This window comes from Carettochelys insculpta, chromosome 28, assembly GCF_033958435.1.
Source record: "Carettochelys insculpta isolate YL-2023 chromosome 28, ASM3395843v1, whole genome shotgun sequence".
NCBI lineage: Eukaryota > Metazoa > Chordata > Testudines > Carettochelyidae > Carettochelys > Carettochelys insculpta.
This window is the reverse complement of record NC_134164.1, coordinates 4,179,080-4,203,876: the sequence shown is the minus strand read 5'-3', so window position 1 is coordinate 4,203,876 and position 24,797 is coordinate 4,179,080. Positions and strand designations below refer to the sequence as shown.

General features: G+C 51.5%; 2 protein-coding genes across 2 annotated transcripts; both read right to left on the bottom strand.

Annotated features, from left to right (window-relative positions):
• Positions 1-659: 659 nt before the first annotated feature.
• Positions 660-10,305, bottom strand: PSMD3 (proteasome 26S subunit, non-ATPase 3). Its single transcript, XM_074979136.1, has 12 exons — positions 10,086-10,305; positions 8,532-8,722; positions 7,935-8,072; positions 7,234-7,370; positions 6,842-7,032; positions 5,418-5,521; positions 5,116-5,230; positions 3,426-3,545; positions 3,129-3,232; positions 2,456-2,611; positions 1,616-1,666; positions 660-1,238 (listed from the first exon to the last, which is right to left on the bottom strand). The coding sequence occupies exons 1-12, from the start codon at positions 10,258-10,260 to the stop codon at positions 1,161-1,163; spliced, it is 1,560 nt and encodes a 519-aa protein (XP_074835237.1). The 5' UTR covers positions 10,261-10,305; the 3' UTR covers positions 660-1,160.
• An 868-nt stretch (positions 10,306-11,173) lies between these two features.
• Positions 11,174-22,688, bottom strand: LOC142002691 (gasdermin-A-like). Its single transcript, XM_074979000.1, has 11 exons — positions 22,518-22,688; positions 19,325-19,559; positions 18,118-18,307; positions 17,206-17,371; positions 17,009-17,102; positions 16,750-16,791; positions 16,291-16,320; positions 14,976-15,121; positions 14,335-14,485; positions 13,525-13,598; positions 11,174-12,147 (listed from the first exon to the last, which is right to left on the bottom strand). Exons 2-11 carry the CDS (start codon positions 19,536-19,538, stop codon positions 11,905-11,907), a joined length of 1,350 nt encoding a protein of 449 aa, XP_074835101.1. The 5' UTR covers positions 19,539-19,559; positions 22,518-22,688; the 3' UTR covers positions 11,174-11,904.
• Positions 22,689-24,797: the final 2,109 nt, after the last annotated feature.

The following is a 24,797-nucleotide window of genomic DNA, read 5'->3' as shown; positions in this document are numbered from 1 at the left end:
CTAAGCAGCACGCACAGCTGGAAAGCTCTCACCACAGCTCACGGTTCAAGAACCTCTGTGGAATAAACAACCCTGGGCATCGCAGTTGCTAGCTTTGAGGGCTGTCTGCTGCTGAGCCTGAAACACTCATCTAGCCGAGACAAGGCACAGGGGCCAGAAATCCAAGAGGACCAGATCTTGGCCCAGTGTGTGGAAAACAGGAGCTCAGAAAACCACTTGCTGCTCTTGTGGTCACATGCAACACGGAGGTCAGTGGGGCAGGAGCAATTTCCGAGAGAGTTTCCAGGTTCATCGAGTTAGAAGCTCTGAGATTAACCCTGAGCCAGGGTAGTTTTTCAGGCAGCTTCACCAATTCTGCCTCTCTGCTATTATCTATCTGCACAGCTGTGTCTGCCCAAGGCTTAGTAACCACGGTGCTTGTCCTGCAGCACAAAGCTGTTTCACACACCCAAAGAAAGGAGCAGTCGCTACAGTGGGGTAAATGCAGAAGATTCAGTGCTGCTGGCCGCCGCATGGGATCTCTTTATGTCTGATGTCTAATTAGTGGTTGAGGTTCTTAGCCATATGCCGTGCAAGTCAGATTAGATAATCATTGCGGGCCACTGCGGCCTCCAACTCTCTGAAGAAGCCTTTTTTTTTTTTTTCCAACTTTTATTTTAAAAGTCATAATTGAAGCTTAACAAAGTCTTAGCCCGTTATTATTGAAAGCGCTGCGGCCCAGACACGTTCTGCGCAGCAGTAACCACCACCCTCCCAGCAGCAGGCCACACACCCAGAAGCACCCAGAAGTGGTTAAAAGGTTTGGTGACAGAGCTTAGCAGGTTGAATTCACTAACCCCTGGGTGCGCTTCCCATGCTGGGTGCAGCAATGACATCCATCACAAGCAACCTTAAAAGAAGTTGGTTTTATTGGGAATTGGGAGGGTGGATTTCCCTCAATATGCTTCTCTCTCGGGCGCTGGTTCTAGGGGAGCAATCCCTTTGCGAGAGGCAGAGGGTGATATTGAACCTGGGTGTGTTTTCCCTCTTCCCCCTAGTACGTACATGCAGATAGTTTCTAAAAGAAAGGCAGACTCTGGGTTGTGGCCACCAGAACATGGTTTCTGTCACACAGGATATTCCCTGTGGGGAAATAAAAATAGACTGCAGTCCCCAGAGGATCATGGGAAACCATCATCATCATCTTCTGCCATTTCCTTTGCGAATTCCAGGTCCTGCTGCTCCCGCTCCCGGCGCTCCTGAAAGGCAAAGGCGGAGCATTTTCCTCCCAGGTTGACTGCAGCAGTGGGGCTGGGATGACTCAGGGTGCCAGGAGGGGAGCTGCTTCGAGAGGCTCCCAGGAGAGTGGCCGGCAATGGGCCATTTGGGGTCGGTGTGAAATGAGCAATGGGAAGGCCTCGCCCAAACCAGGATCGATTGGGCCCTACACAGAACTCCCAGCTCGCCACACAAAGGGTCCCCCCCAAGCAGGGGTGGGGCTCTCTGCAAAGGCTAGACAACGATACACAGCACTGGTTGAGAGGCAAGTGTCATGCGCAGGGAGGGTTAATAATGGGGTGTTCAACTCTCCTCCCCTCAGTCAGGCAGGAAGCCCAGAACCCAGGTGTGATCTCACCTCTGCAGACTCCAAGTCCTTGTTGTAAGACTTAGGTGGGAACCTCATGGCCTGGAAAAAACAAACCAGAGGGGATCAGTAAGGGACCATCAAACCACGGCCACGTTACAGCTGAGCTAGGGACCTCCTGGTGGCAGCAAAAATCCCCAAGCGCACACTGCAGCTGGGGTCTTGCTCCTTGTTCCAAAGCAATGGGGCAAGTTCCAGTACAACCCACAGATGGCTGCTGGGGCCTGTTATCCCACTGCCAGGACAGCACCCTCTCAGCACCCCTCCCAGGACAGCAGTACTCAGGGCGCGCGCACAAGGGAACGTTCCGAGGCCGTGGGAGCCCACACGGCGAATCAGCTCTTGGGCCCAGCAGCTGCAGCTGGAGTGCCGAGAGATTCGCCAGAGCTCAGGGCCTCCCAGCAGAGGTTTTCACAGGACTTTGGCGAGAAGACGACCTCCCAGCAGCTGCGCGGGGGTAGGGAGGGGCAGAGCTCGCCGCTAGCCCATTTTACAGAGGCAATTCAGTAGCATGACCAAAAGAACCAGGAGTCCTGTCTCCTAACCCCGACTGCAGCGTGCTGCATTAGCAGAGTACAGAACGGGGTGTGTTCAGGTAACAGAGAACATGGTGAGCACCTGGGCAGCAGAGGGACCATGGTTTGGACTGGGGATTGGCCAGTGCATGGGAGAGGAGGAACCGCCAACCCATCACCCCAGAGGGGCCTGGCAGTGCAGCAGGCGCTTCTGAAGGCCTGAGGCTCTTGAGTCAACTCTGCTGCGCTGCCACAGTTCGGGACACCTGACCCAGCACCCGGACTATGGGCAGCGCCTGTGCCGCAGCAAAGCTACCTTGACAGACATGTTGTGGATGTCGAGGCAGAAGGAGATCCTCTGGTGGAAAGCCAGCTGGGGCTCCCGCGTGGAGTAGATGTCAATCATCTCTTTGGACTGGACGTAGCCCTTCTCGTGGTTAATGCTGGCTTCAATCACGCCGTCCCGGATGGCCTGCAGCCCAAAGGCATGTCACGGCCAGGGGCCAGCCTCCAGGGTGGGGGTTTGTGTGTGCAAGCTGCCAGCACTCAGGAAGCCAGGGCTAGCTCCCACAGGGCAGCAAATTGCTCCGTCTGTTCCCTCAGGCCCTGAGCCCGTTTCTTACTCAGCGGAAGCCCCCTGTTTTTTCTTGATGCAACACCCCTTGCTAACGCTTGCTCCAGGAAGTGACGGCTGGGCGAGTTGGTAGGGATAAAGCTATGCTTTGGGTCAGAGCATCCGGCCACCAACGGGTTTGGTGCAGGAACTTGGAGGGGGCTGACGGCCATGACCCCAGTAGAAAGAGGCAGTTAACACACCCTTCTGCAGGAGCAGGGAGCTGGCTTGTGGGGGACCGAAAGATGCAGGATCAACCAAGCCCTGAAGAATCAGAGAGGGTCAGACTGGTGGTCCCTGAGCACTGCAGGGAGGGGGGCAGGTCAAGGGCTAGATTTCCTACGCTGATCCCTGATGCTTCTTCCCAGCGACTCACCTTGGCAACAATGAACTCGGCGTCCTCTGGGCTGTCCAGCTGCAGCTTCTGAGCAATGTCAGCCAGGGCGATGCGAGAATAGGACAAGCTGATCATGCGAACGCCTGGAGGTGAGACGGGTGGGAGAGGAGGAAGAGGCCTTTAAGCCAAGCAGAAAAAGGAGACAAATCCACACTGCTCCTCTTTGCTGCACCAAAGGTTCGGAGCTGGCCACAGGGGCAGCCATGACACCACTGCACTGCGCTGCGTTGGGACAGGACACCCAGGCCCAACAACATGGCAAAAGCAGCTTCTTACCTGTTTTAATCACGTTGTGTCTCAGCCGGATGATCAGGGTATAGGTCCCATCTGCTTGAAATTTGTCCCCAAACTGATCCAGGACCTGGTTGAACTTGGCTAAGTTACCCGTCCGAACAGCTGCAGGAACACATAGATCATTGAGACAAAACAGAGGGGAAAAAATCAGCCGAGGTCGCAAAGAGTGGAAACAAAGCAGGAGCGCTGACTCGCAGATCTGGGCTCTTGTCCTCTCCAAGAGCTGACAGCAGAACCCAGAGTCCTGTGCACCGACCACTCCAGGGCCTTCCCAACAAGCAAAGGTTACAGTAAGTGGAATTTTGAGGTGAGATCTGCCCATGCTGGAAACAACACAGGAAACAGAGCTCTTTACTGTCACAAACATTCTCCTCCTTCAAAGAGCAGCCTATCACCCCAATTTCCAATGATGTGTTGGCTTCAGGAGACAAACGATTTGACGGTTCCAAGGCCAGAGAGGAACACTAGATGATCCCCTGTAGAACAGGGGCCAGAGAACTGCCCCAAAATAATTCCTTTTAAACCTGAGCACGTCTTTAAAAAAATCCCAACTTGATTTAACAGTTGCTGGTGATGCGGAAGCCACCGTAACCCTTGGTAAATTGTTCCAATGGTTAATCCTGCTGTACAAAGTAAATTTCACTGCCCCAGCCCAGGCTCCCTTGAAATTAGAACCCAGGACCACTGGTGCTGGAAGGAAGAGCAATATCGCTTGGACATCAGACCAGTTAACAGAGCACAAAAGTTACTGAAAATTACCTTCCATTTGGAAACAGCTGCCTGCATGGCACTGGCATCAGAAGTAGGCCACAGCAACACTAGCACACTTCTTAAGTGCACTTTCACCTTTTTCACAACTATTTTGCCAGCCTAAAAAAAAACTAACCATGGAAACGACCCGCTCACTAGTGAAGATGCAGTTACGTAAGAACAGTTGCATCCTATGTAATTAAACTAACCACATTCTCTTCTCCATACAATTGACTCATCTTTTTCAAAACTCAACCTTTGCTTTTGGACTCAGTGACACCTTGTGGCCACAAGTGCCAGAGGTTATGACCAGCATTTCCTTGTCACTCCATCTTCCAGTCTGTGCGATTTCTCTTTGTTCTCGCAGTAGGAGACAGCACAAATCAGGTGCGTAATTTACCTGCCGCTGTCGCTATCTTAATTTCTCAGGAAAATTTAAGATGCTGTTGCTTGGCCAGATGATAGGGCTGAGGGGTTCCTGGGTCAGCGAACAACAGACCGTGCAGCTGTGAAGGTTAAAGTAAGTGGAATTTTGAGGTGAGATCCACCCATGCTGGTAACAACACAGGAAACAGAGCCCTCTGCTCTTACAAACATTTTGCTCCTTCAAAGAGCAGCCTATTACCCCAATTTCCAATGATGTGTTGGCTTCAGGAGACAAACGATTTGACAGTTCCAAGGCCAGAGAGGAACACTAGATGATCCCCTGTAGAACAGAGACCAGAGAACTGCCCCAGCTGCTCGGCCACTCTAAATCAGCATAGCAAGAGAGACTGACAGCACTTGGGGTCACGTCACCAACAAGCCGGTCTGTGCTCAGCTGCCAACAACCCCCGGAGCTGTGGTCCTCTGGAGATCACACACTTCTGTACTCTGTAGGGGGAAGGGGTCCTCAGCCAGAGCATTGAGAGAGCCTCCTTACCCTGTGTCAGGAGGAAGTAGGGCATGAGCGATCTCTTGAGGGAAGGCTGTCTGAACTGGAGCCGGTCCGGGATCTCACCCAGCAGCAACTCCACAACGATGAGAAGCTTGTGGACCTAAACCAGACACGAGGGACTGAATCTGCGAGAACTTAAGACACCCCAAAGAAGCAGCTCTTTAGAAAAGACTGGCCAACAAACTGACCGGAGACCCCAGAACCTCCTCTGCATGGCCTGACTATGCCTGGTGCCTGCACGAGTGTCTGCCACACATCCACCCCAGGGGCCCGCCGCACCCACTCACCGTCTGTTTGAAGCCGACAGCTGTGTGCTGTGGTGCTTTCCGCAGCGCGTTCGTCATGGTCCTGCGTGCTTCAGAGTACTCCAGCTGAATGGCTTTGATGCGACCTGAAGGGAAAGAGAGCTGAGGAAAAGGGTTTTATCCACAGAAGCCCACGATCAAATACATTTGTTACGTCTCCCAGGTGCAACCGGACTGCCTGTTCTTTGAGAGGGAGGCACCTTGGCTTAGCTGACAAAGCCCAGCCCAGGCACTGGGACCTTCAAAGCGCTACTCAAGCCAGCTGCTCCATGCCACACCAGCTGCTCGGCCACTCTAAATCGGCATAGCAAGAGAGACTGACAGCACTTGGGGTCACGTCACCAACAAGCCGGTCTGTGCTCAGCTGCCAACAACCCCCGGAGCTGTGGTCCTCTGGAGATCACACACTTCTGTACTCTGTAGGGGGAAGGGGTCCTCAGCAAGGACAGTGGGATGTGAGCAGTTTTCACCTCACCCCAATGCTAACACCTCTGTGCACATCCATAGCCCTTCCACCTGAGCTCAAAGTCTCACCCCCACCTCTGCTCATGAGCACGGTGATGATCGCAAAGGCCTGGTGTACTCCCTGGCAAGAGGAACACGGCCTGTGGCACAGCCCCGGGATTCTCTGGCACCTGGTCTGGAAATTGGGGCAGCTTTATTTAAGTTTTAGAAAAGAGACTTCAGCTTTAATGAATGGGACTATTAACAAGCTCGGCAGGGTGGCCTGTGTTCTGTGGTTTCCATTCAGTTCAGTTCTACTTGCCCCATCACTTTCACATTCTGATTTTTGGGGTGATGCTGAGTGGCACTGCAAGAGTCCAGGGCAAGGCTGGAGGGTCTGGCAGCTGGCAGAGGGGACTGCGGAACTGAGCATATGCCAAGTACATGATAGCAAAGAGCAGTGCTGGCATTTTTGCCATCCCCTTTGTATGCTGTTCTCTCTACCCCCTCAGAGATAAAGGGGGCAGTTCACCCCTCTCAGAGCTACCATTTCAGACCGACTGCAGACAAGACTAACATTTTATGCTTGGTCCATATGGGTCAATGTTTCCTTCCCATTTACTAGGCAGGGAGTGTAGGTGCTGGAATGCAATTCTGTGGCAAAAAGTGGATCCGGTAGCAAATTCCATTGCCAAAGAATTGTAACATACACCCTGGGCTGAGCAGTGGCCCACTGTACCGGGATGGGCAAATGGAGGCAGAAATTAAGTCATTCACTTGATTTTAAAGGGTCAGCGACAGTACCAGAAAACCTCAGAATCCCAACCCTGGCTTTAATTACTTGATCACACTCCTTTCCTGACCCCAGGGACAGAACCCAGGACTCCTAATTCCAGTCTCCTGCTCTAGCCACTAAACAACCTGACACTAAAGCAGCTTGTGGTGGCACCACTGTCTCTCACCTGTGTAGTAGAGGTACCTGGCCCATTCATTGTTATTTGCCTGCTCAGGAAAAACTGATTTGGAGACGAGCTTTTCTGCCTGGTCGTAGAGATTATAGTGAAGATAGTTCCTCAGCAGCAAGTTCAGGAGGGTGGCTTGGCCATCTGCATCGTGGCGGAGGGTTGCCGTCCTCAAACGGGCATGCAGGAAACTTCAAGAGGGTGGAGAGGAAAGGGGGTGTCAGGAGGGGAGAGTGAAAGCAGCAAACTGGGGGAACACAGATGTCCTCAGCAAGGATTTGCTCCTAGCTAAGGGCTGTGGGCCCTCCCACTGCCGTACGGGCAGGCCCCTAGGAGACTGCAGCACACAAGACTGCACCTGACCTATTGGGCACAGCAGCAGCCACTCCTACCTCCTGACCACGTCAAGTTTATTCAGGAACTCGTAAATACGGGAGTGGTAGTAATAACACTTGGCCACCACCAGGTCGAGGGCTCGGCGGTTCTGAGGGCTGATCTTCTGCATAAGGTCATCAGACACTTTCTGGGCCTGGAGAAGGGAGGAGAAAAGTCAAAACAGCCAAGTCTCCAGAGAGCGAGAGCGAGAGCGAGCTCACTCGTGAGGCAAGGCAGGAGGGAAAGCCGCCAGAAGCAATTTGGCTGTGCAGACTCCCATTAATCTAAATCCCCGTGCCTCTCAAGGAGTGGTAGTTTTCAAGGGCTGCGTTTCAGCAAATCCCTTTGAGGTGCCATTAAAAAAAAAAATCCAGGGAGGCTCTCCTAGAAGAGCAGTAAAACATGAGGCAACTAAATGGAGACCGCAGTAACTCCATTGCTGGCTAATTACTAAGCCTCCGCCTGTGCTGCAGGCTAGATGGGGATATGAAGTTTCTCTGCTCTGAAGCTCTCTCCCCTTCTATTAGCACTCTACATGTGCTTTTCAAAGTGCTTTAGCATCCCTAGCTCAGCAGACGGGAAGAGGCAGGCAAAGGGGAGAGAACCCAGGTTTGCCAGTTTATTTCAGTCTGACCCTACAATCTCATGGGCCACACAAACCCAGTACATGGGTTTGGCTCTCCTCAATGCAGCATGCAGGGCCGTGTTGGGGTTTTACCTCTGGGTATCGTTTACTGTTCATCAGGTAGATGACCAGGAGCAGCTGGAGATAGGTTTCCACCTCTGGCAGGAGGGGGGCTGAAGCCGCCTTTCCTGTCCGGGGACGGAACTGCAGCTCTGCTTCTGTGTCCATCGGCTGTAGAAAGAGATCGAGAAGCACTGGGTCCACAGTCCTCTTGTAATTCATAAAGGAAATCCAACATGGATGTACCATACCCATCACCAATGCCCTTACCAGCCTCCCTGCCTGCCCCACAGTGTGCCTCCAGCTTGACCTAAGGGTTTACCACTATAAAAAAAGGAGCCTCAGTGTTTGGTCTCTCTGCTGAGGGCGTCAACATGGGCCAGCAAAGGAGCTTTGTGCTTTTTCTCAGGCAGAGACAAGCCAGCTGGGAACTGGATGGAATCACCACCCCCAAATCACTTCCCGGCACTTGTGAATGGGCAAGTTGTAAGGTCTAAACGCTCTGTTGGTTGTCATTGCCTCCTGGCTCCATTTCAACAACATGCTCTTTAACTAAAACACCCAGCACCTGTCAGAGCACAGTCACTGCCACAACTGCAGCAGCCTCCTCTGCACCCCTCGCTGACTCACCTCCTCGAGAAAGCCCAGCAGAAAGTCTCGCACAGTGCTGTTGGAAGTGAAGAAGCCACTGATGGCTTTGTGGAGCACATTGGGATTGAGTCGGCGGGAGGTGGAGGGCAGAGCCCGTAGGGCACGCAGGACGTAGCGAGGCTCTTTTCCAGACACGGCCTTCTCAAGCTGTTTCACGTGCTCTTTGATGTCTGCAGGAACACATTGAAATGCCACTAGCATTCTGCCTCTGGCAAGTGCCTGCACAGAGGAGGTGCTCACAGCACAAACCCTAATAGCTGTTGATCATACTGGCAGTACTCCTCCTGCCTGTCTGAAGATGGACACCCTGCTCTTACTGGCCTATTTTAACATCAAGGAACCATCCTCTAAGCGATGGGGGCTAGGAAGACCCTTCCCCTGGAGATAAGTGATTCTATATCTATCTACTGAAGGTTTCTTGTATCTTCCTTGCTGTTCCTTGTGCCAGCCCCGCTAAGAGAATGAATACTAGGGTACTATCTATATTACAATAGCACCTAGGAGCCCCAGTGAAGGACAAAGACCCCACTGAGCTGGGTACCGTGCAAACAGAAACTGAACACCCACAAGACGGTCCTTGGGCTGATTCAGTTGGGTACAGCTTCCATCCTAATTACCGAGCAATTATTATAACGACCTGATTACGTAGCTGCTTTCACACTGAAGCATCCCATTACGCTTTACAAACTACACGACCAACGAGCTGAACGCAGGCGTCGCTTTCGGAGCCACCTGGGCTGGAGAAGACAAACGCAGACGGATGCGGCCGAGAATTCATTTCTCCCAGATCAACCACAGACAATATCAGCTTAAGCAAGTCCCGGGGGCTCTGACCTGCAGATGAGCTGAACACCCCAGACCTTGAATGCCTGGGAGCAGAAGCCGCTCGGCACCACTAAAGAACCAACCCCGTATCTCTGCGCTAGCGCCAATGCCGCCTCCTCGCTGCTCCCAGCCTGACAGCGGGCGCCAGGCGCGGCAGCGGGACCTTGGCCATATCGATGCTGTTTGTGCACCAGTTAATCGCCCCGCATCCCTCCCCCGCAAAGGATGCTCCAGGCTCTCAGCAGAGGAAACAGGAGGATGGAGAGGACCACACAGGAGAGAGACTAGAGACAGTTTGTCCCTCTGCTCCCCGGGCACCCCCCACCCGTGCTCCCGTAGGCTCCCCCCGCTCGGGGCGCCCCCACTGTCCCTAAGCCCCCACTCGGGGCGCCCCCATTGTCCTTCAGCCCCCCTCCCCCCAGTCGGGGCTCCCCCATTGTCCCTCAGCCCCCCTCCCCTCCCCCCCACTCGGGGCGCCCCCATTGTCCCTCAGCTCCCCTCCCCCCAACTCGGGGCGCCCCCATTGTCCCTCAGCCCCCAATCGGGGCGCCCCCATTGTCCCTCGGCCCCCAATCGGGGCTCCCCCATTGTCCCTCAGCTCCCCTCCCCCCAACTCGGGGCTCCCCCATTGTCCCTCAGCCCCCCTCCCCCCAACTCGGGGCGCCCCCATTGTCCCTCGGCCCCCCTCCCCCCGCCGCAGCCCCTCACCCTCCAGCGTGACGGCGTCGAGCTCGCGCTGCGGCGGCTTCTCCCCCGCGCCGCCGGCCGCGTCCGCCGCCTCCTCCTGCATCTCCACGTCCGGGGGCCCGGGCGGCGGCTCCTCGGGCGGGGCCTTGGCCTTGTCGGCGGCGGGGCGGCGGCGGGACGCGCCCTCCTGCTTCATGGCGCGGCCGCTGGTGATGGGGGTGGGGGGAGGGACCGGGCCCGGGGCTCGCGCCGCTCGCGGTGACGGGGCAACAATCGCGGGAGGAGGCGGCGCGCTGAGCGCGAGGGCTGCTGGGAGAGGCCGGGCCAGACCCGGCCAGCCGAGCCCAGCGCGCGGCAGGAAGGGGGAGGAGTCAGCAGCAGGCTGGAGAGCCGAGCCCCGAGCGCGATCAGGGCCCGCCTCCCGCCGCGGGGACGTCACAGCTCGGCTACTTCCGGCTCCGCTCGGCGCATGCGCGTCCCGGGCGCTGGCTGCTTCCGGAGGGGTCCCTGGGCCTGGTGTCCCCAGAGTGTCGCCCCCTGGGGGGGGGGCCTGAGCCCCCTCGGCGCCCCTTCCAGTGCCCCCAAGTACCTTCCAGTGCCCCCTTCCAGCGCCCCCCATGTACCTTCCAGTGCCCCCTCCTCTCCAGCGCCCCCTTCCAGTGCCCCCCAAGTACCTTCCAGTGCCCCCTCTTCTCCAGCGCCCCCTTCCAGTGCCCCCCAGGTCCCCAAGTACCTTCAAGGTCCCCCTTCTCACCAGCACCCCCCAAAGCCCCCTCCCCCAGTGTCCTCTCCCAGAGACCTGCTTATCAGCGACCCCTGCCTATGCCCCCGCTTTTCCCAGTATCCCCTCCTCTCAGACCCCTGTCACTCCAGCACCCCCACCCCAAGACCTCTTCCCTAAGGTTCCCCTCCCCTCAGACCCCCAGCCACCCTGTCCCAAGAAACTCCTTCCCTCCAGGGTCCTCTTCTCCCTGGTGGCCCCCTTGCCCCAGCCTCCCTTCCCCTAGTGAGCTGTCCACTCCAGACCCTGTTCCTCAGGGTAAAAGCAGACGTACACGACTGCTTGCTGCCTGCAAGGTAACAGGTAAATAAATAATAAACCAGAGGGATTGTGTTAAGTATAAAAGGTAGGATTTAAGGGGTCATAAGAGACAGCGGACACAACAATGTAGGTTACTAAACAGAATAAAACAGAGTAGGCAAGCTAAGCTTAAAGCACCAAGAAATTGTTATATAGATACCTCCCCCAGGGGTTCCACACAGGTCAGAGCATGTACCCTGTCAAATGCCATGGGCAGGAGGGACAAGGGGCTGGCCAGCAACTTGTGGGGCCAGAGTCTGTGGGTGGCCCAGGGCACTAGTGGGAGTGGGAGTTAGCCTTCCCCACACTCTCCAGCAGCGGTGGGGAAAACAGAGCAATGAGGCTGCAGTTCACGCCACTATCCTGGCTTAGCTGTTGCATAGTGTTTTGAAGGGAAGTCATGTACCGCTGTCGAAGGATGAAATTTGGATCATACAAAATAGGGCAGACAAGAGGCTGACATCCTGGGCCAGCGAGCAGTGTGGTTGGTATTTTGCACTATCTCATGAGAGAACCTGCTTTAATTCTTGGGACTGGTTTCTTTCTTTTGACTGCCTGGCAGCTAGCAGCCATCCTTTCCTACCCACCCACTGCCCCGCTCAACAAGCAGTTTTGAGAAGTGAGTCTCATCCAGATCAAAGTAAGTTGCTACAGAGTGTGGGTGTATATAAAATTGGGAATTCACTTCTTATGAGCCACAGGAAATAGTTTTAAATCTTTCTGTTGACATCCTTTCTAACGTAAGGAAAGGTGTCATGTCTACTCTGAGCTAGACAGAAGATGTAAAGCGTACAAAGCTATGTACAATGCACTGCAGGCTGCAAAAGCAGCTCCGTCCCCAGTCCTAGTGAAATAAAGTTCATTTCTCTGCAGAGTCACTCCAGCCTCCTCTATCATTGCCTTGGTTATGTTCAGTTCCTTCTCTTGTGGGAAGGAGACCAGCTTGGCATCCAGGCTGAAAGCTTTTTTCGGGTGGAAATCTTGCTTCAAGATGCTCTTGACCTGGGGAACAACAAAGCAGCAAAATTAAAATCTGAAGTCTCTGGTTGGTACAGGAATAAGCCTCTGCCAGGTAACACCTGTGGAATTCAACCAGCACCACTGCAGTGGATGATTAAATGATTTCTATCTTCCAGTTTGTAAAGTGCTCTGAGGTCTTTTAAGGTGAAAGATCCTGTGTGTAAATATATATTGTTAGGGTGACCAGTCGTCCCGTATTGGGTGGGATGGTCCCGTATTTGGGATGCCAAAAAGGCGTCCTGACTTATTTTTTCAAAGGGACTAATTGTCCCCTACTTAGGCCCCTGGGGGTTGGGGGTGGGGCTGTGAGCGCCTGCAGCTGCCGTTTCCCCAGGGCTCTGGGTGGGGAGCACCCGCAGCTGCTGCGTCCCTGGGGCTCCATGCAGGGAGTGCCCAGGGCTTCCACTTCCCCAGGGTTCTGGGGCTGGGACTCCCCATGGCTACCACTTCCCTGGGGCTGGCCCAGCTGCTGCTGCTTTCCCCTTCGTATCTCCCTGTCCTGTATGTGGGACAGGGAGATATGGTCATCCTATCATAGAATTGTAGAATACTAGGACTGGAAGGGACCTCGAGAGGCCATCGAGTCCAGCCCCCTGCCCCAATGGCAGGACCAAGTACTGTCTAAACCATCCCTGACAGACATCTATGTAACCTGTTCTTAAATATCTCCAGCGATGGAGATTCCACAACCTCCCTTGGTAATTTATTCCAGCGTTTGACCACCCTGACAGTTAGGAACTTTTTCCTAATGTCCAACCTAAACCTCCCTTGCTGCAGTTTAAGTCCATTGCCTCTTGTTCTATCCTCAGAGGCCAAAAAGAACAAGTTTTCTCCCTCCTCCGGGATGTATTGCTATTAGAACTCTAGGATAATTTTCTGCTAAAATCGTAATAAACACATTGCTTTCCAGTTTTAAGTGGAGTGTTATTCACTAACATTGAGTTCAGGTTGAACCTCTCTAATCCAGAACACTCTTATCCGGCAACATCCGTAATCCAATATGATTTTAGTTAGCCAGATGACCACTTATTGTGGGTGTGGCCAATTTTCCTGGTCCCACCAAAGTTGTTTGCAGTCCTGGCTCTCGGTGTTCTGTGCTGTTACGTAGCTGTAATTTATTCCTGTGTAGTAGGTGCCATGTGGGCCTCAGTGTCAGAAAATATGGGCTGCAGTGTTTTGTAGATGCCCCTGGAAGTGGGCAGTTACGATCCCAGCCTCCTTTGAAGCCTGTGGTAACCTTTCTGCTTGTGTCACATCAAGCTGTGACATTGCTGCTTATGCCCTGGAGTAGTCAGAGCTTTGATTTAAAAGCACAAAAAGGGATGTGTGGCGCTTGGTTACACTGGCATTCTCTCTCACCAGCTCAAGCTGTTGGCCTACAATTTTCTTCTCCACAGACTGTGCGAGACACAGTAACTGCTCCTCAGTTAGCTCTGAAAAAGAAAAAGAAATTGTGTGAGAAAAAGGTTTCTTTCTGGGAAGTACCTGGTGAGCGCAGGGGACAGCAAGCCCAGGTGGATAACCTTCAGTTATCAGCGCTCCCTTCTGATGATTTTGTAACCCAGAGGCAGGGACTACATACAAGGGAGAGTGAAGTCTCTGCTTTACAACCTTGGCTGAGCACCAGCTGGCCTTTAGCTCATGTGATAGAGCCCAGGGCTTTAGTTTCTAAGGTTGCTGGTTCAGTCCCTTCTGCTGATAACTTGGGTCTGTCAGTGTTACTATTTCAGTAATTTAAGATTTAGTATGCCTGTGGGCGGGTGAGTGGCTGAAATATATTATTCCCATTATACAGATGGAGCAATGGAGGCACGGAAACTGGAGGAAGTGCCTTGCTCAAAGTCACAGAACAAGCTGTGGCTAAACTGAAAAGAACCCAAGAGTTCCGATTCCCCCACTCTCGTTCCCTTAACCACCCTGTCTGAGGTGCTGGCTGAGGTTTCCGGTCCTGTGTGTGTGAGATATTCTGGTATGTTTCCAAGAGGTTGCCTCAATATGATGATTCTGCTCGGAGGCCATGGTGGGATGCAAACTCCATCACAATGCTATGTCCGGCAAATGACTCTGCACCTTGCTCTAGCCCAGAGTCTAAGGACTGCCTGACACGTGTGAGTTTACATTCATCTCTCGTTTGTTCTTTGCAGGCAGATGCAGTTCTTCTATTCTTACCGTCGAGTGCATGGAGAGTGTAGAGAACTGGGCCAGTGAGGTCAGGGTTTATGCTTCCTGCGGAATCCTGTAAAATGCTTAGCAAGGGTTCCAAGTCTGGATCCTCACTCTTCAGCTCACATTGATCAGCATCTTCAAAAGCCTCTTCTAGCTGAGGGTTGGAGGGGGAAAAAAAATTCAGGACTGAGGACTGGAGGCTACCGAGAGAAATGAATCCAGCATGGCCATGCAAGGTACTGACGTATGCATCTAACGGTGCAGGGAGCAAAGGGGTATTAGGTGGCCATGTTTTTCCTACTCTCTGCTACCTAATATGGGCACAAATCAGGATTAGGGTAGAGGAATAGTCACTTTTGCTGCTGTAAGATACAAGATACTGGATGAATGGTCCATTGTCCCTGTAGGAATTTCTGTGCTCCTTTACAAAATGATACTCCTAGATGTTAGATGGAAGAGGCATACTGTCCATCTTCGTACCAGAGCAAAGCTGGGGTTGTGTGTTTAGGTTATCTATCTATGTGGTGATAGGAGTAAGACCAGCAGGTGCTGGACTGAGAGATGATCATAGGAAAGAAAGGGACATTGAGGCGGGTGAGGGTATGCATCTTCAACCCCATAATGACTGCAAAAATGAGCTTTACCTTAAGCATGAGTTCTTGCAGGAGGTCGCTGTTTATTATCATGGCTATGATTGATTTTAAGAACATGGCACGCAGCTCTGTGGACAACTGTGCGAGCTCTGCACATTCATGTTCCACTTCCCTCTGCAGGCCTTCTATTCCTCTGTCTGAAAACAGCAGAAGAGAGTTAGAATGCAGGATTCCCTGGTCGTCCCAGGCTGGAAGGGTCACATAGGATTCAACATTTAGATTTGAAGAAGGTTCTGCAAATATTCAGAGACTTGCACATTAGCTAATTAGCAATACTTTGTTCTCAGTTAATGCCTCCTAGCCAGGAATCTTGATGCGTTTTTTTATTCAAGTGAATATTTTTTTCCATATAAAAGAAGTAACTTGTCCAAAGTCACTTGATGAGTTAGTAACAGAGCCCAGAACAGAATACAAGTTTTTTTCGTGCTAATTCCTTCTCTAAAAAAATAGTAGGCCACTAAATTATTTCGAAGACACAGTTTAAGGATAGTCTGTACGAAATGCACAGTAGCATAAACTGTTGCTTTGTCAAGGAATTTTGTGTGATTGTTAGGTTCAAGCTATTTTATGCTAACAAATGCAGTAAGCGATGAAATTGGTTACATAATTATATCAAATCTTTGCTTACGGGTAGTCTGACATTACTTTCTGATCAGTGAGAAATGCCCACATCCCATGAAAGCCAACAAGTTGTCACTGGATTACAGATGACACTTAATATGTGTCAATTTTGATTTTCATGCTGTGGCATTGGGTCAAAAATTTCATATCCAGCATATGAGATTTCTGTGTGAGAGATGATAAGGTTATAATTGGTGAGCATGATTCTCCACTCCTTTGAACTTTGTCACCTGAGCACAGTATGAGCATCACTTACACCTCTGCAAAATGAATGTTAGCATTTTACAGCCATTTTGCACAGGGATTTATGACTTAATGGTGCAAAATCGGGGAGCAGTTAGACCCTGAAACTCAGTTTACAGTCCAGAAACAAATCTTTATAACCTGTATGGTAAAGACACTGACGTCTGGAGTAATATTTTTAGACTGGCCTGTGAATATTTGCATAGTCTGGGGGGGCCATGAAATGTTCTGAGAATCAAGTAGTGGAATGGTGAAAGAGCTGGTGTTTCTGAGAGTGGATTTCTTTGTTATGAAGTGCTCTGCAGTTTGAAAAGGCCAGGAAAAATCTATTTATCTCTAGATGAATTCCCTATGCAATGCCTTATAAGGTTAGAATACCCTGAAATGCTTTGTCTACATTGAATCTTGCTGTCAGGTGAGGATGTTATAAAGAGCTGCCTACCTGGGGAATAATCATATTCCTCTCTTGCATCTGAAATACAAAAGAAAAGAGGTGAATACAAGTAACACAGAAGTTGAACCTTTGTGATTAAGAATTGCTGTCAACACCAATGTGCATGGCTCTTTATTCCACTAACAGGACTGTGTCAGTATAAAGGGTTTGAGGAAATCCATTACTCTTGTTAATACATTTAATTGGTCATTGAACTAAAATAATCACTTAAAAAATCTTAAAAATAGATTAAACTGGTGCCCAGCCTTGCAGTAGTTTAAAAAGGGCTATATCCATTTAATTTGCCCCTATAAACATAGTGAGGCAAGGTACACAGCTCTAAGTCAGGATTAAATTGGCATGAGTGTGCATCCACAAAGTTACACCATTTTAACTAAACTGATTTAAAAAAAATCACACATTAGAAAGAGAGAATTAACACAAATGATAGTAAAGTGTTCTGTTTACCGTCTGCCACTAATGCTTTCTCATATGGACCATAGATAAGGCCTGGAAAGATACAAAAAGAGAAATAACAATTTATAACCTTTGAAGAGTTATTCGGTGCCTCCCTTTTTTTCCAGATGTTCACCAGCAATAATGAAAATATCAGTACGCCATTTCTAAATATCTGTAACATGCAAGTTACACTGTGGGAAATTCCTGTCTAGCATATAGCACTTTTTCCTTATAGAGGATGAGTTGGAGTTTTCTGGAGGATGCTTACCCCATGTTTCACTTTCAATAATAAGTGGAAGGATTCTGAATGCCAGGACGCAGTCCTTAGGGATAACTATGGTTCTCTTGCTGTTTCTGGTGCCCTGATTCATGAAAGATGAATTAGCAAGCTCTCACAGCAGAGAGATGTGCTGAAAGGAGGAGGGCTGGCTCCCCCCAGATCCTGAACCTAGATACAAGTCTCACCTTTAATGAAAAATGGACACAAATCTCATTCAGAATTCCACCTTCCGCGATGTTGGACTGGCAAAATGTGGTTTCCTCCAAAGCTTGTACAGCCTCGTTGATCACATACAAGTTCTCTCTGTTCTTCCTTAACTGCTTAATGAAGGAATGGTCCATGTTGATTTTCCTAAAAGCAGAAGCAGATGCTGCATCACTACTTGTAGAATCATAGACTCCTAGGGCTGGAGGGGACCTCAGCAGGTCACCAAGTCCAGCCCCCTGCCTAAAGCAGAATCAACCCTGTCTAAATCATCCAGCCAGGGTTTTGTCAAGCCAGGAATTAAAAACCTGCAGGGATGAAAATTCCACCACCTCTGTAGGTAACACATTCCAGTGCTTCACCACCCGTTTAGAGAAATAGTTTTCCCTAATATCCAACCTACTGCTCCTGCTCTGTAACTTGAGACCACTGGGCCTTCTTCTGCCTTCTCTCACTACGGAGGACAGCCTCCCTCCAGCCTCTTTAATTCTTGCTGTATGTTATTGTACAGTCTTGGCACTGGCTTCCTATATTCTTGGATTTGCCACTCTGGAGCAGAAAGCAAGAGTAAAGCTGGTTTATCTGCCCACCGCGGAATTCCTCTGATCTCAGCAGAATCCCTGCAGCAGGGCACCAGGAATTGTGGGATAGGTACCCACAGTGCATTGCTGGCAAAGTCAAAGCTGGCGGCACTAATGGAGGCACGCTCCGTCAACTTTGTGTGCCAGGGTGGACTTGCACCCTTGACTTTATAGAATCGTGTGCTAGAAAATTGACCTTAACAAATTCGACCTAATTTCCTAGTGTAGACTTACCCTTAGGCTCAGAAGCTAACGTGGGCCCGTCAGATTCTGTGTAAGTTAAAGCACTTCTCCCTTCTCCACCAGCCTTACCTTTCTCTTTGTAGCAACTCCAGGCCTGCTGAGCTGACACGTGCTGTTTTCACCTTGATGGATTTCTCTTTATTGGTTCTGACAGATCCTCTTGCTTCTATTCTCCCTATATCATCAGGAAACTTAATACTCCCTTCTAATGCACCATCAATGCAGTCCACAACAGTGACTGAGCCTGAGTCCTGAACATCTGCTGGCGGGTAGAAGGAAGGAAGGAAGAAGAGAAGCCTTATAAGAGTTAACGCATTAGCTTTGTACCATGAATAAGAACGGTAATTATAGCCCATAGCTCCTGTTCACACAGGAATGATGTGGCCTGACAGCATTCAGACATAAGCAGCATAATTCCCTAGCCAGTCACTGAAAGAAATCCGTCTCTCGAGCCCTGGATGCTCGAGGCAGTGTTGCCACAATGGACTCGTAAATAGTGTGGGAAGATAATGCATTACATGTTGAACCTCTCTCATCTGGCACCCTTGGGACAGGACCGTTGCCCGGACCACAGGAGGTCAATATTTCCTAGCAGCATTTCCAACACTCCCACTGCTTAGTGGGTTTTTAGAAGACACTTAGGGGTAAATGAGGACTAAATAACAGCCCAGAACACTGAAGCTACATCTACGGTAGAGGGTTTTGTTGACCAAATGCCGGTTTTGTCAACAAAATTCGCAGAGCATCCCCTCTGACAATGCATCTTGTTGACAATAAATTGACAAAATGTAGCACTTTTGTCGACAGCCTTCTGCCTCTGCCCCGTGTGGCAGAATGCCTTTCTCAGCAGAATCTGTTGACCAAAAAAGCCATGTGGATGCTCTCGGGGGCCCTCTGTCAACAGACAAGGCTTTTGGGTTATGGGGCAGTCCTGTCTGCTGTGTTTCCAGTGAGCTGTTCTGTCAAGTGAGTGGCCAGACAGTCCGTCTGCTCTCTGCCGACAGAGCAGATCGCTTTTTCGATTCAATTTGCTGTCTGCCTGCAATCTGTCAACAGAAATTTTGTCAGAAAATACTTTCCGCCAGTAACATCTGTTGACAGATTGCTGTAGTGTAGGCATAGCCTGAGTGCAGGACTGGTGGCTGTAAGCAAATTTTATGGGATCAGGAAACTTGTCTACATCCAGGATAAGTGGTCGTCTGGCTAACTAAAATCATGCTGGCTTACAGATGTTGCCAGATGAGAGAGTTCCAGATTAGAGAGGTTCAACCCGTACCTAGATTTCTGCTGTCCTCTTCAGGTAGCAAAATGTCACAGAGCCTAAATCCTGTTTTGTAGTAGCGGTGAGGCATGCAGAATGCCTTTTTTGGTTTCCTTCGAACTAGCCAGAGAGGTCTGAAGTGATCTTGGTCGCCAAGGTTGCGAACTGGGATCAGATCTCCATCTGGAACCAGCTGCTTTGCTAGGTTTTTGGTGACCTTGTGAAACATCTTGGCTGCAGCCTGACGGACCTGGAACGGAAGCGAAATGTACTTCCAATTTAGGAGGCAAAGGCAAGTGAAACAAACAGACACGTTTACCTGCTCAGGACTTTAAAACAAACAAAATAACATGAGGCCACACCTGGGCGGTGAAATGATGTTGACCGGCTAATGCTCACCTACAGCCACAGCTTGTATGAGAGCACCCGTGGCATCAGCAGTGTGTGTCCTCAACAAGGGCGCTTGGATTGTGCTGTCAGGGCCGAGCACTGGGGGGACTGCTCCTGGAGGCCAGTAACAATTGGTGTAAGTAACACAGTGCCTACACGGACCTTGCGTTGACCCCATTACATTGACTGCAACTCTTCATTGCTTCCCAAAGTGGCCTGTGGGATGGGCCATTGTTATTACACCCACGCAGAGAGACAAGTGATTTGCCCCAGATGGGGTCCGGAGAGCCAGCTGACGAGCTGTGAAAGGGACCGGGCTCTCCCAAAGGAGGTCAGTTTAGTCAGACCCTGTCGAGCTCTGCCATTTCTGATCTTCATGTAGGTTGTTTAGGGCCCGAGAATGGAATTAGTTTGGGCTTGTTTAGTTTGAAAAAAAGAAGATTGAGGGGGGACATGATAGTAATTTTCAGGTATCTAAAAGGGTGTCATAAGGAGGAAGGAGAAAACTTGTTCTTCTGGGCCTCTGAGGATAGAACAAGAAGCAATGGGCTGAAACTGCAGCAAGGGAGATTTAGGTTGGACATTAGGAAAAAGTTCCTAACTGTCAGGGTGGTCAAACAGTGGAATAAATTGCCTGGGGAGGTTGTGGAATCTCCGTCTCTGGAGCTATTTAAGAACGGGTCAGATAAATGTCTATCAGGGATGCTCTAGCCAGTCTTTGGTCCGGCCATGAGGGCCAGGGGCTGGAGTTGATGACCTCTCAAGGTCCCTTCCAGTCCAAGCGTTCTATGATTCTAAAGGAATTTTATCGTTACCCCACCTGTGGTGGGCGGGAGGGACAGATCTGTATAAGGTTGTAATGATTCCAAACCCTCCCCCCATCTGCCTTGTACGCTGATAATTTTTTTTTTTTTGACTAAAGTAAACCTGGACTGGAAACAGCCTCTCTCCCCCTCCCCCCCATATACAACCCGCTACGCTCAGGGCACTTCCCCACCTGGGCGGCTCTGAGGCAGCAGCAGCTGTGTTCTGCTTTCTGTGGGCACCCCTGGGCTGGAAGGGGAAGGAGTGAGCAGCAATGCCAGCTGCTTTGTGTATGCTGGAGGGTCAGTTTCCCCAAGTGGTTGCAGGGGTGTATGTGCAGGAATTAAGGGTGCAGGAGGTGCAAGGGATAGGAGTGAAGGGGCACAGGGCATAGGGCACAGTGCAGGGGTTGGGGCACAGGAGGGAGGGCAAGCATTGGGCCAAAGGGTGCATAGTGCAGGGAGGGAGGTTGTGGGGAGGGGAGTGTGGGAGCCAATGGGGGACCAGGGGTTGAGGGGTGGGGGCAACACAACACAAATTTGTCCAGGGTGCAGTTTTCCCTAAGGCTGGCCCTGTGCCAGACACCCAAGAATTCCCCCCAGGCTGCAGGCAGCTGGGCAGGTGTGAGTCCACCTTCTCTTCTTGCTCAGGAAGCCCCCTTGCCCTCACTCCTCGGGGGGGCTAGAAGCGGGGGAGCTGCTAGTCATGTCACATCCTGCCTCCCTCCCCCCCCAACCCCGAGAAGCCAGGGCTCCCCTGCTGTGAGCCTGCCGCTGCTAGAGCTGCGCAGCTCCTCAGCTCCTCAGCGCTGAGGCTATGTCTATACTGCAGAGCTGTCCCCAAAGAGCTGCTCCGTGGCTCTGAAACACGCCCGTCATTTCGGCATCCCTGGACGCCTCGTTGCAGGAAGAGTGAGGGACGGAAATCACACAGCACGTCCCACTGGTTTGGAGGCACCCTAGCTAATTCCGCCCCCAGCATGGACACGCGGGGCCGGATGCCTTTAGCACAGGTCGGTAAGAGGGGGCATAGAAGCCGAGAGCTGTGCGGGATGTCTTCTCACAGCCCTATCCTCACAGCCAGGAGTTAAACATCTACAACTACTTAACCCTTGTACTGCGCGGAGCACAGGGCATCTGCACGTCTCCTCCACTTCACTCTACCTCAGGACGGACCTAGCTGGCTCCAGTACCCCAGTTGTTCTTTAGTCTCAGTAGATCTTCTCCATGTCGTCCTCTCTTGTGCTTTCCTTGCGGGTTCCCTGGGAGAGCATGGTGGACTCTGCCTAGCCATCGCCACTTCCTTCTCTTGAGTCCAGCGTCAGTTGGTTCTCAAACGTCTGGCAGGCATGAAAAGGAACAAGGTCCCCCATCTGCTTCAGGTCTGTCTCACGAACTCACCACAGCCCTCGTTTTCCTCTGCACTTTGACCATCTGAAGTATTAGGGTGTGGCATGTTTTGTAATGGCGCAGCAATGGCACAGGACATAACAGGCGAGTGATTTTTAACACTAAACCGCGAGCGTGGATCCACATGCTGTTTCTCAGTGTCCAGCTTTCCCCCTCACAGACAGAGCAGGAAACAGGGCGAGGGTGGGTGGTCCTTTTTCTGTTTTGTTTTTTGAGCTCCAGTGGTAAAAGAAAGTGCCCTCTCCCTCAAGACTGCCTCATCCCTACACTACTCAGCACCCAGAGAACCCCTGCATTTATACTTCAGGTTAATACTGTCCACCCCTCCTGCAAAAAGAAACACTGCTCTCTCCTTGCACAGCTCACTTTACTCCTAGCCTGTAAGTGGCTGTTCTTTTCAAAACCAAACACTCCCGTAGCATGGATTGCTTTAAAGAGCAGAAAGGCACTGATCAGAAGTCAGACTAGGAAACAGGGTGCGAGTTTTTGGTTTTTTTTTTTTTTTTTTTTGGGGGGGGTGGAAGTGGTTTGAGCTCTAGTGGAAAAAGAAAGTGCCCTATGGCTCAGGTTGCATCATTGTTACAGTATCTTGCTTAATCACTTACCACAGCGTCTCCAAAGATTGGCAGATAGGAGGGGGCTCAGAAGTAACCAGCTCACGTAACGTGCTACACCAGCAGCGTATCAGGCCTTGGTGTGTTTCTTCTTATCTAGCGTCTGAACTTAGCAGCACATGTGGTGGAAATGTCTGACGGTCCTGTGATCAGCTTTGTCCCTTCTCATCTGAGCATGGTATCTCTTAGTTTCCTGTTTCATCAGTAAAACACCAGAGCCTGCTGTATTCCTGTGATGCAACCGGAAATCCTTGCCAGAACAAGAGACTTGGCCAAGTGTCTCTTTTGTGCTTTCAGTTCTGCTTCTAAGAAACTCATTTTCGTTTTCCATCTCAACCGTTTGTTAAACTCCCCGTGCCTGGAGCAAGCTCCTGTTTGGCACTGCTTATCTGCTGGATAGCCTCCTCTAGAGTTCTGCCACGGCACTTCAGGGTGGCAAGTCCAGGCTCCTGGAGCAAGCCATGTTGAGGGTTGACCCCAGAGGGAGAGGCAAGCGGGAGGCAGTGGAGTTGTGGGGTTCTTTTAAACCACTCCAGTTTTGTGTACAAAGTTACGTGCACAGTTTATACCTTAGGAGGGACATCATACAAGACTTTAGACCGGCTCATCCCCTTTGCAGCCACCATTTGACCCTGTAAATGGGGGGAAAAAAACTCTCCAACTTGGGGCCCATGTTGACAGAAATCCCCCATTACGCAAGTCCTTCCTGAGGAATTTATGAGGAGGGAGCAAAATTGTTCTCCTTGGCCTCTGAGGACAGGACAAGCAGCAACGAGCTTAAACTGCAGCAAGGAGGGGGCGGTTTAGGTTGGACATTACGAACTGCTTCCTAACAGTTGCTGCTGAAGAAGACATCCTAGCCACATGCCTGAGCACCAGCGCGTGTACTGACGAGCTGCTTCTGAACGTTCTTGCCGGCAGGCTGGGCTCTTAGTCCTCGAAAGTGTGGGCAGCATGTGTCATTTTGTGTTTGTCCAGTTCCCAGTTAGTGGCTTTGCTCCCAGCCCTGTCACTGCCGCGCCCCCCTCGGGCCGGCCTCCAGCTGTAAGGGCCAGCACTCACAGCTGGTCCCATGTGTGGCTCTGCAGCTGTTCCTGCCTCCAGCACAACACAGCTTGCCACGTCCTCCTTCACCGCCTGTACCCTGATGCGTCCAGCTGCTCAGGACAGGGATGTGCAGTGGGGTCCCCACCATAGACGCAGCTGTGTTACCCCAAAGCAACAGCCAGACTCAGTCAGCGAGTGAGGCAACTTCATGTGCCAGCTCCACATCACACAACATGTGAGAGGAGCACACAGGTTAGCCTGGGCAGGAGCCTCCAGACACAAAGCAGATAAGCCAGGAAGTCTCTCCATTAACAGGGGCCCAGGCTGAGAGTTATTGTGTCCACTCCACCCCTGAGAAAATAGCGAAGTCAGGGAGCCTGCCCTCCTTCCCTCCTGCACACAGCAACTCAGCCTGGCTGGGCATGGAGTAGGGCTTCCCTCCTCCACATGCTGCCAGAGGATTTTGATCCTCTGAGGCTGCTAACCCCATTCTCCTGGCTCAGATAATCTCTCTCCTGCACCCAGCGTGAGCCAGAGGCTCCAGGCTGCACACTCAGGGAGGAACTGCTAGGGTGCATCCTCCGAGATTTGCTTTCACTCACTAACCCAGTGGCCTGATGCGGTGTAACCCCTTCGCCCCTTCCCAGCTTTGCAGGTGTCAGATCTGCAGGGCGCATCCGTTTCTGATTTGTTCCAAGGTGCTGACTTGTGGCCTGCCCAGCACCTTTGCACAGGTGCATCTTCTCTACGCAGGGACTCCTGCCGCCCTCAGCAAGTCCCCGCCCGGTGTGAATGAAGCATGGCGGCGAACCTCTGTCCTGTGCTTGTTCTCGTGCCCTCTCCTCAGGAGAGAAGCATGTGCAGGGCTGTGTTTGGGTCTTTGGGGGATTGTTCTCAGGACCCTTCTGCAGCCACAAAATACCTCTGCAGCTGGGACTCGAGTTTGTCCCACCTCCCCTGTTCAATGGGAGCAAGCTGGCAGGACTATATCCAACGTGTCTCTGGAGTGCGCGCTCCTCCGTGCCCTGCCACGGCCAGGATTGGGCAACAGAGGCCCTGCTGCCTCAGTTTCTGCACCCAGGCCTTTCCTGGGAGAGCAGGTTGAACACGAGGGGAAGAATTGGGTTCAGCTTTATGGTGAGCTGGTGGTTGCTTTTACAGGTAGGCAGTTGAGCCGAATGCCTGTGAGCCTCTTCTCAGAGTGAATCGGCTGCAAACAAACCA

What these genes read in the sequence shown, in the direction of transcription:
- PSMD3 (XM_074979136.1), bottom strand. Translation starts at nt 10,260, where the DNA reads ATGAAGCAGGAGGGCGCGTCCCGCCGCCGCCCCGCCGCCGACAAGGCC. An exon ending in TGCTGGGCTTTCTCGAGGAG is followed by an intron (nt 8,073 to 8,531) that starts GTGAGTCAGCGA and finishes CTCTTTCTACAG; the next exon opens with CCGATGGACACAGAAGCAGA. An exon ending in CCGAGTTCATTGTTGCCAAG is followed by an intron (nt 2,612 to 3,128) that starts GTGAGTCGCTGG and finishes TTTGGGCTGCAG; the next exon opens with GCCATCCGGGACGGCGTGAT.
- LOC142002691 (XM_074979000.1), bottom strand. Translation starts at nt 19,538, where the DNA reads ATGTTTCACAAGGTCACCAAAAACCTAGCAAAGCAGCTGGTTCCAGAT. An exon ending in GGAATATGATTATTCCCCAG is followed by an intron (nt 15,122 to 16,290) that starts GTAGGCAGCTCT and finishes TGCTGTTTTCAG; the next exon opens with ACAGAGGAATAGAAGGCCTG. An exon ending in TGCAAGAACTCATGCTTAAG is followed by an intron (nt 14,486 to 14,975) that starts GTAAAGCTCATT and finishes TCCAACCCTCAG; the next exon opens with CTAGAAGAGGCTTTTGAAGA.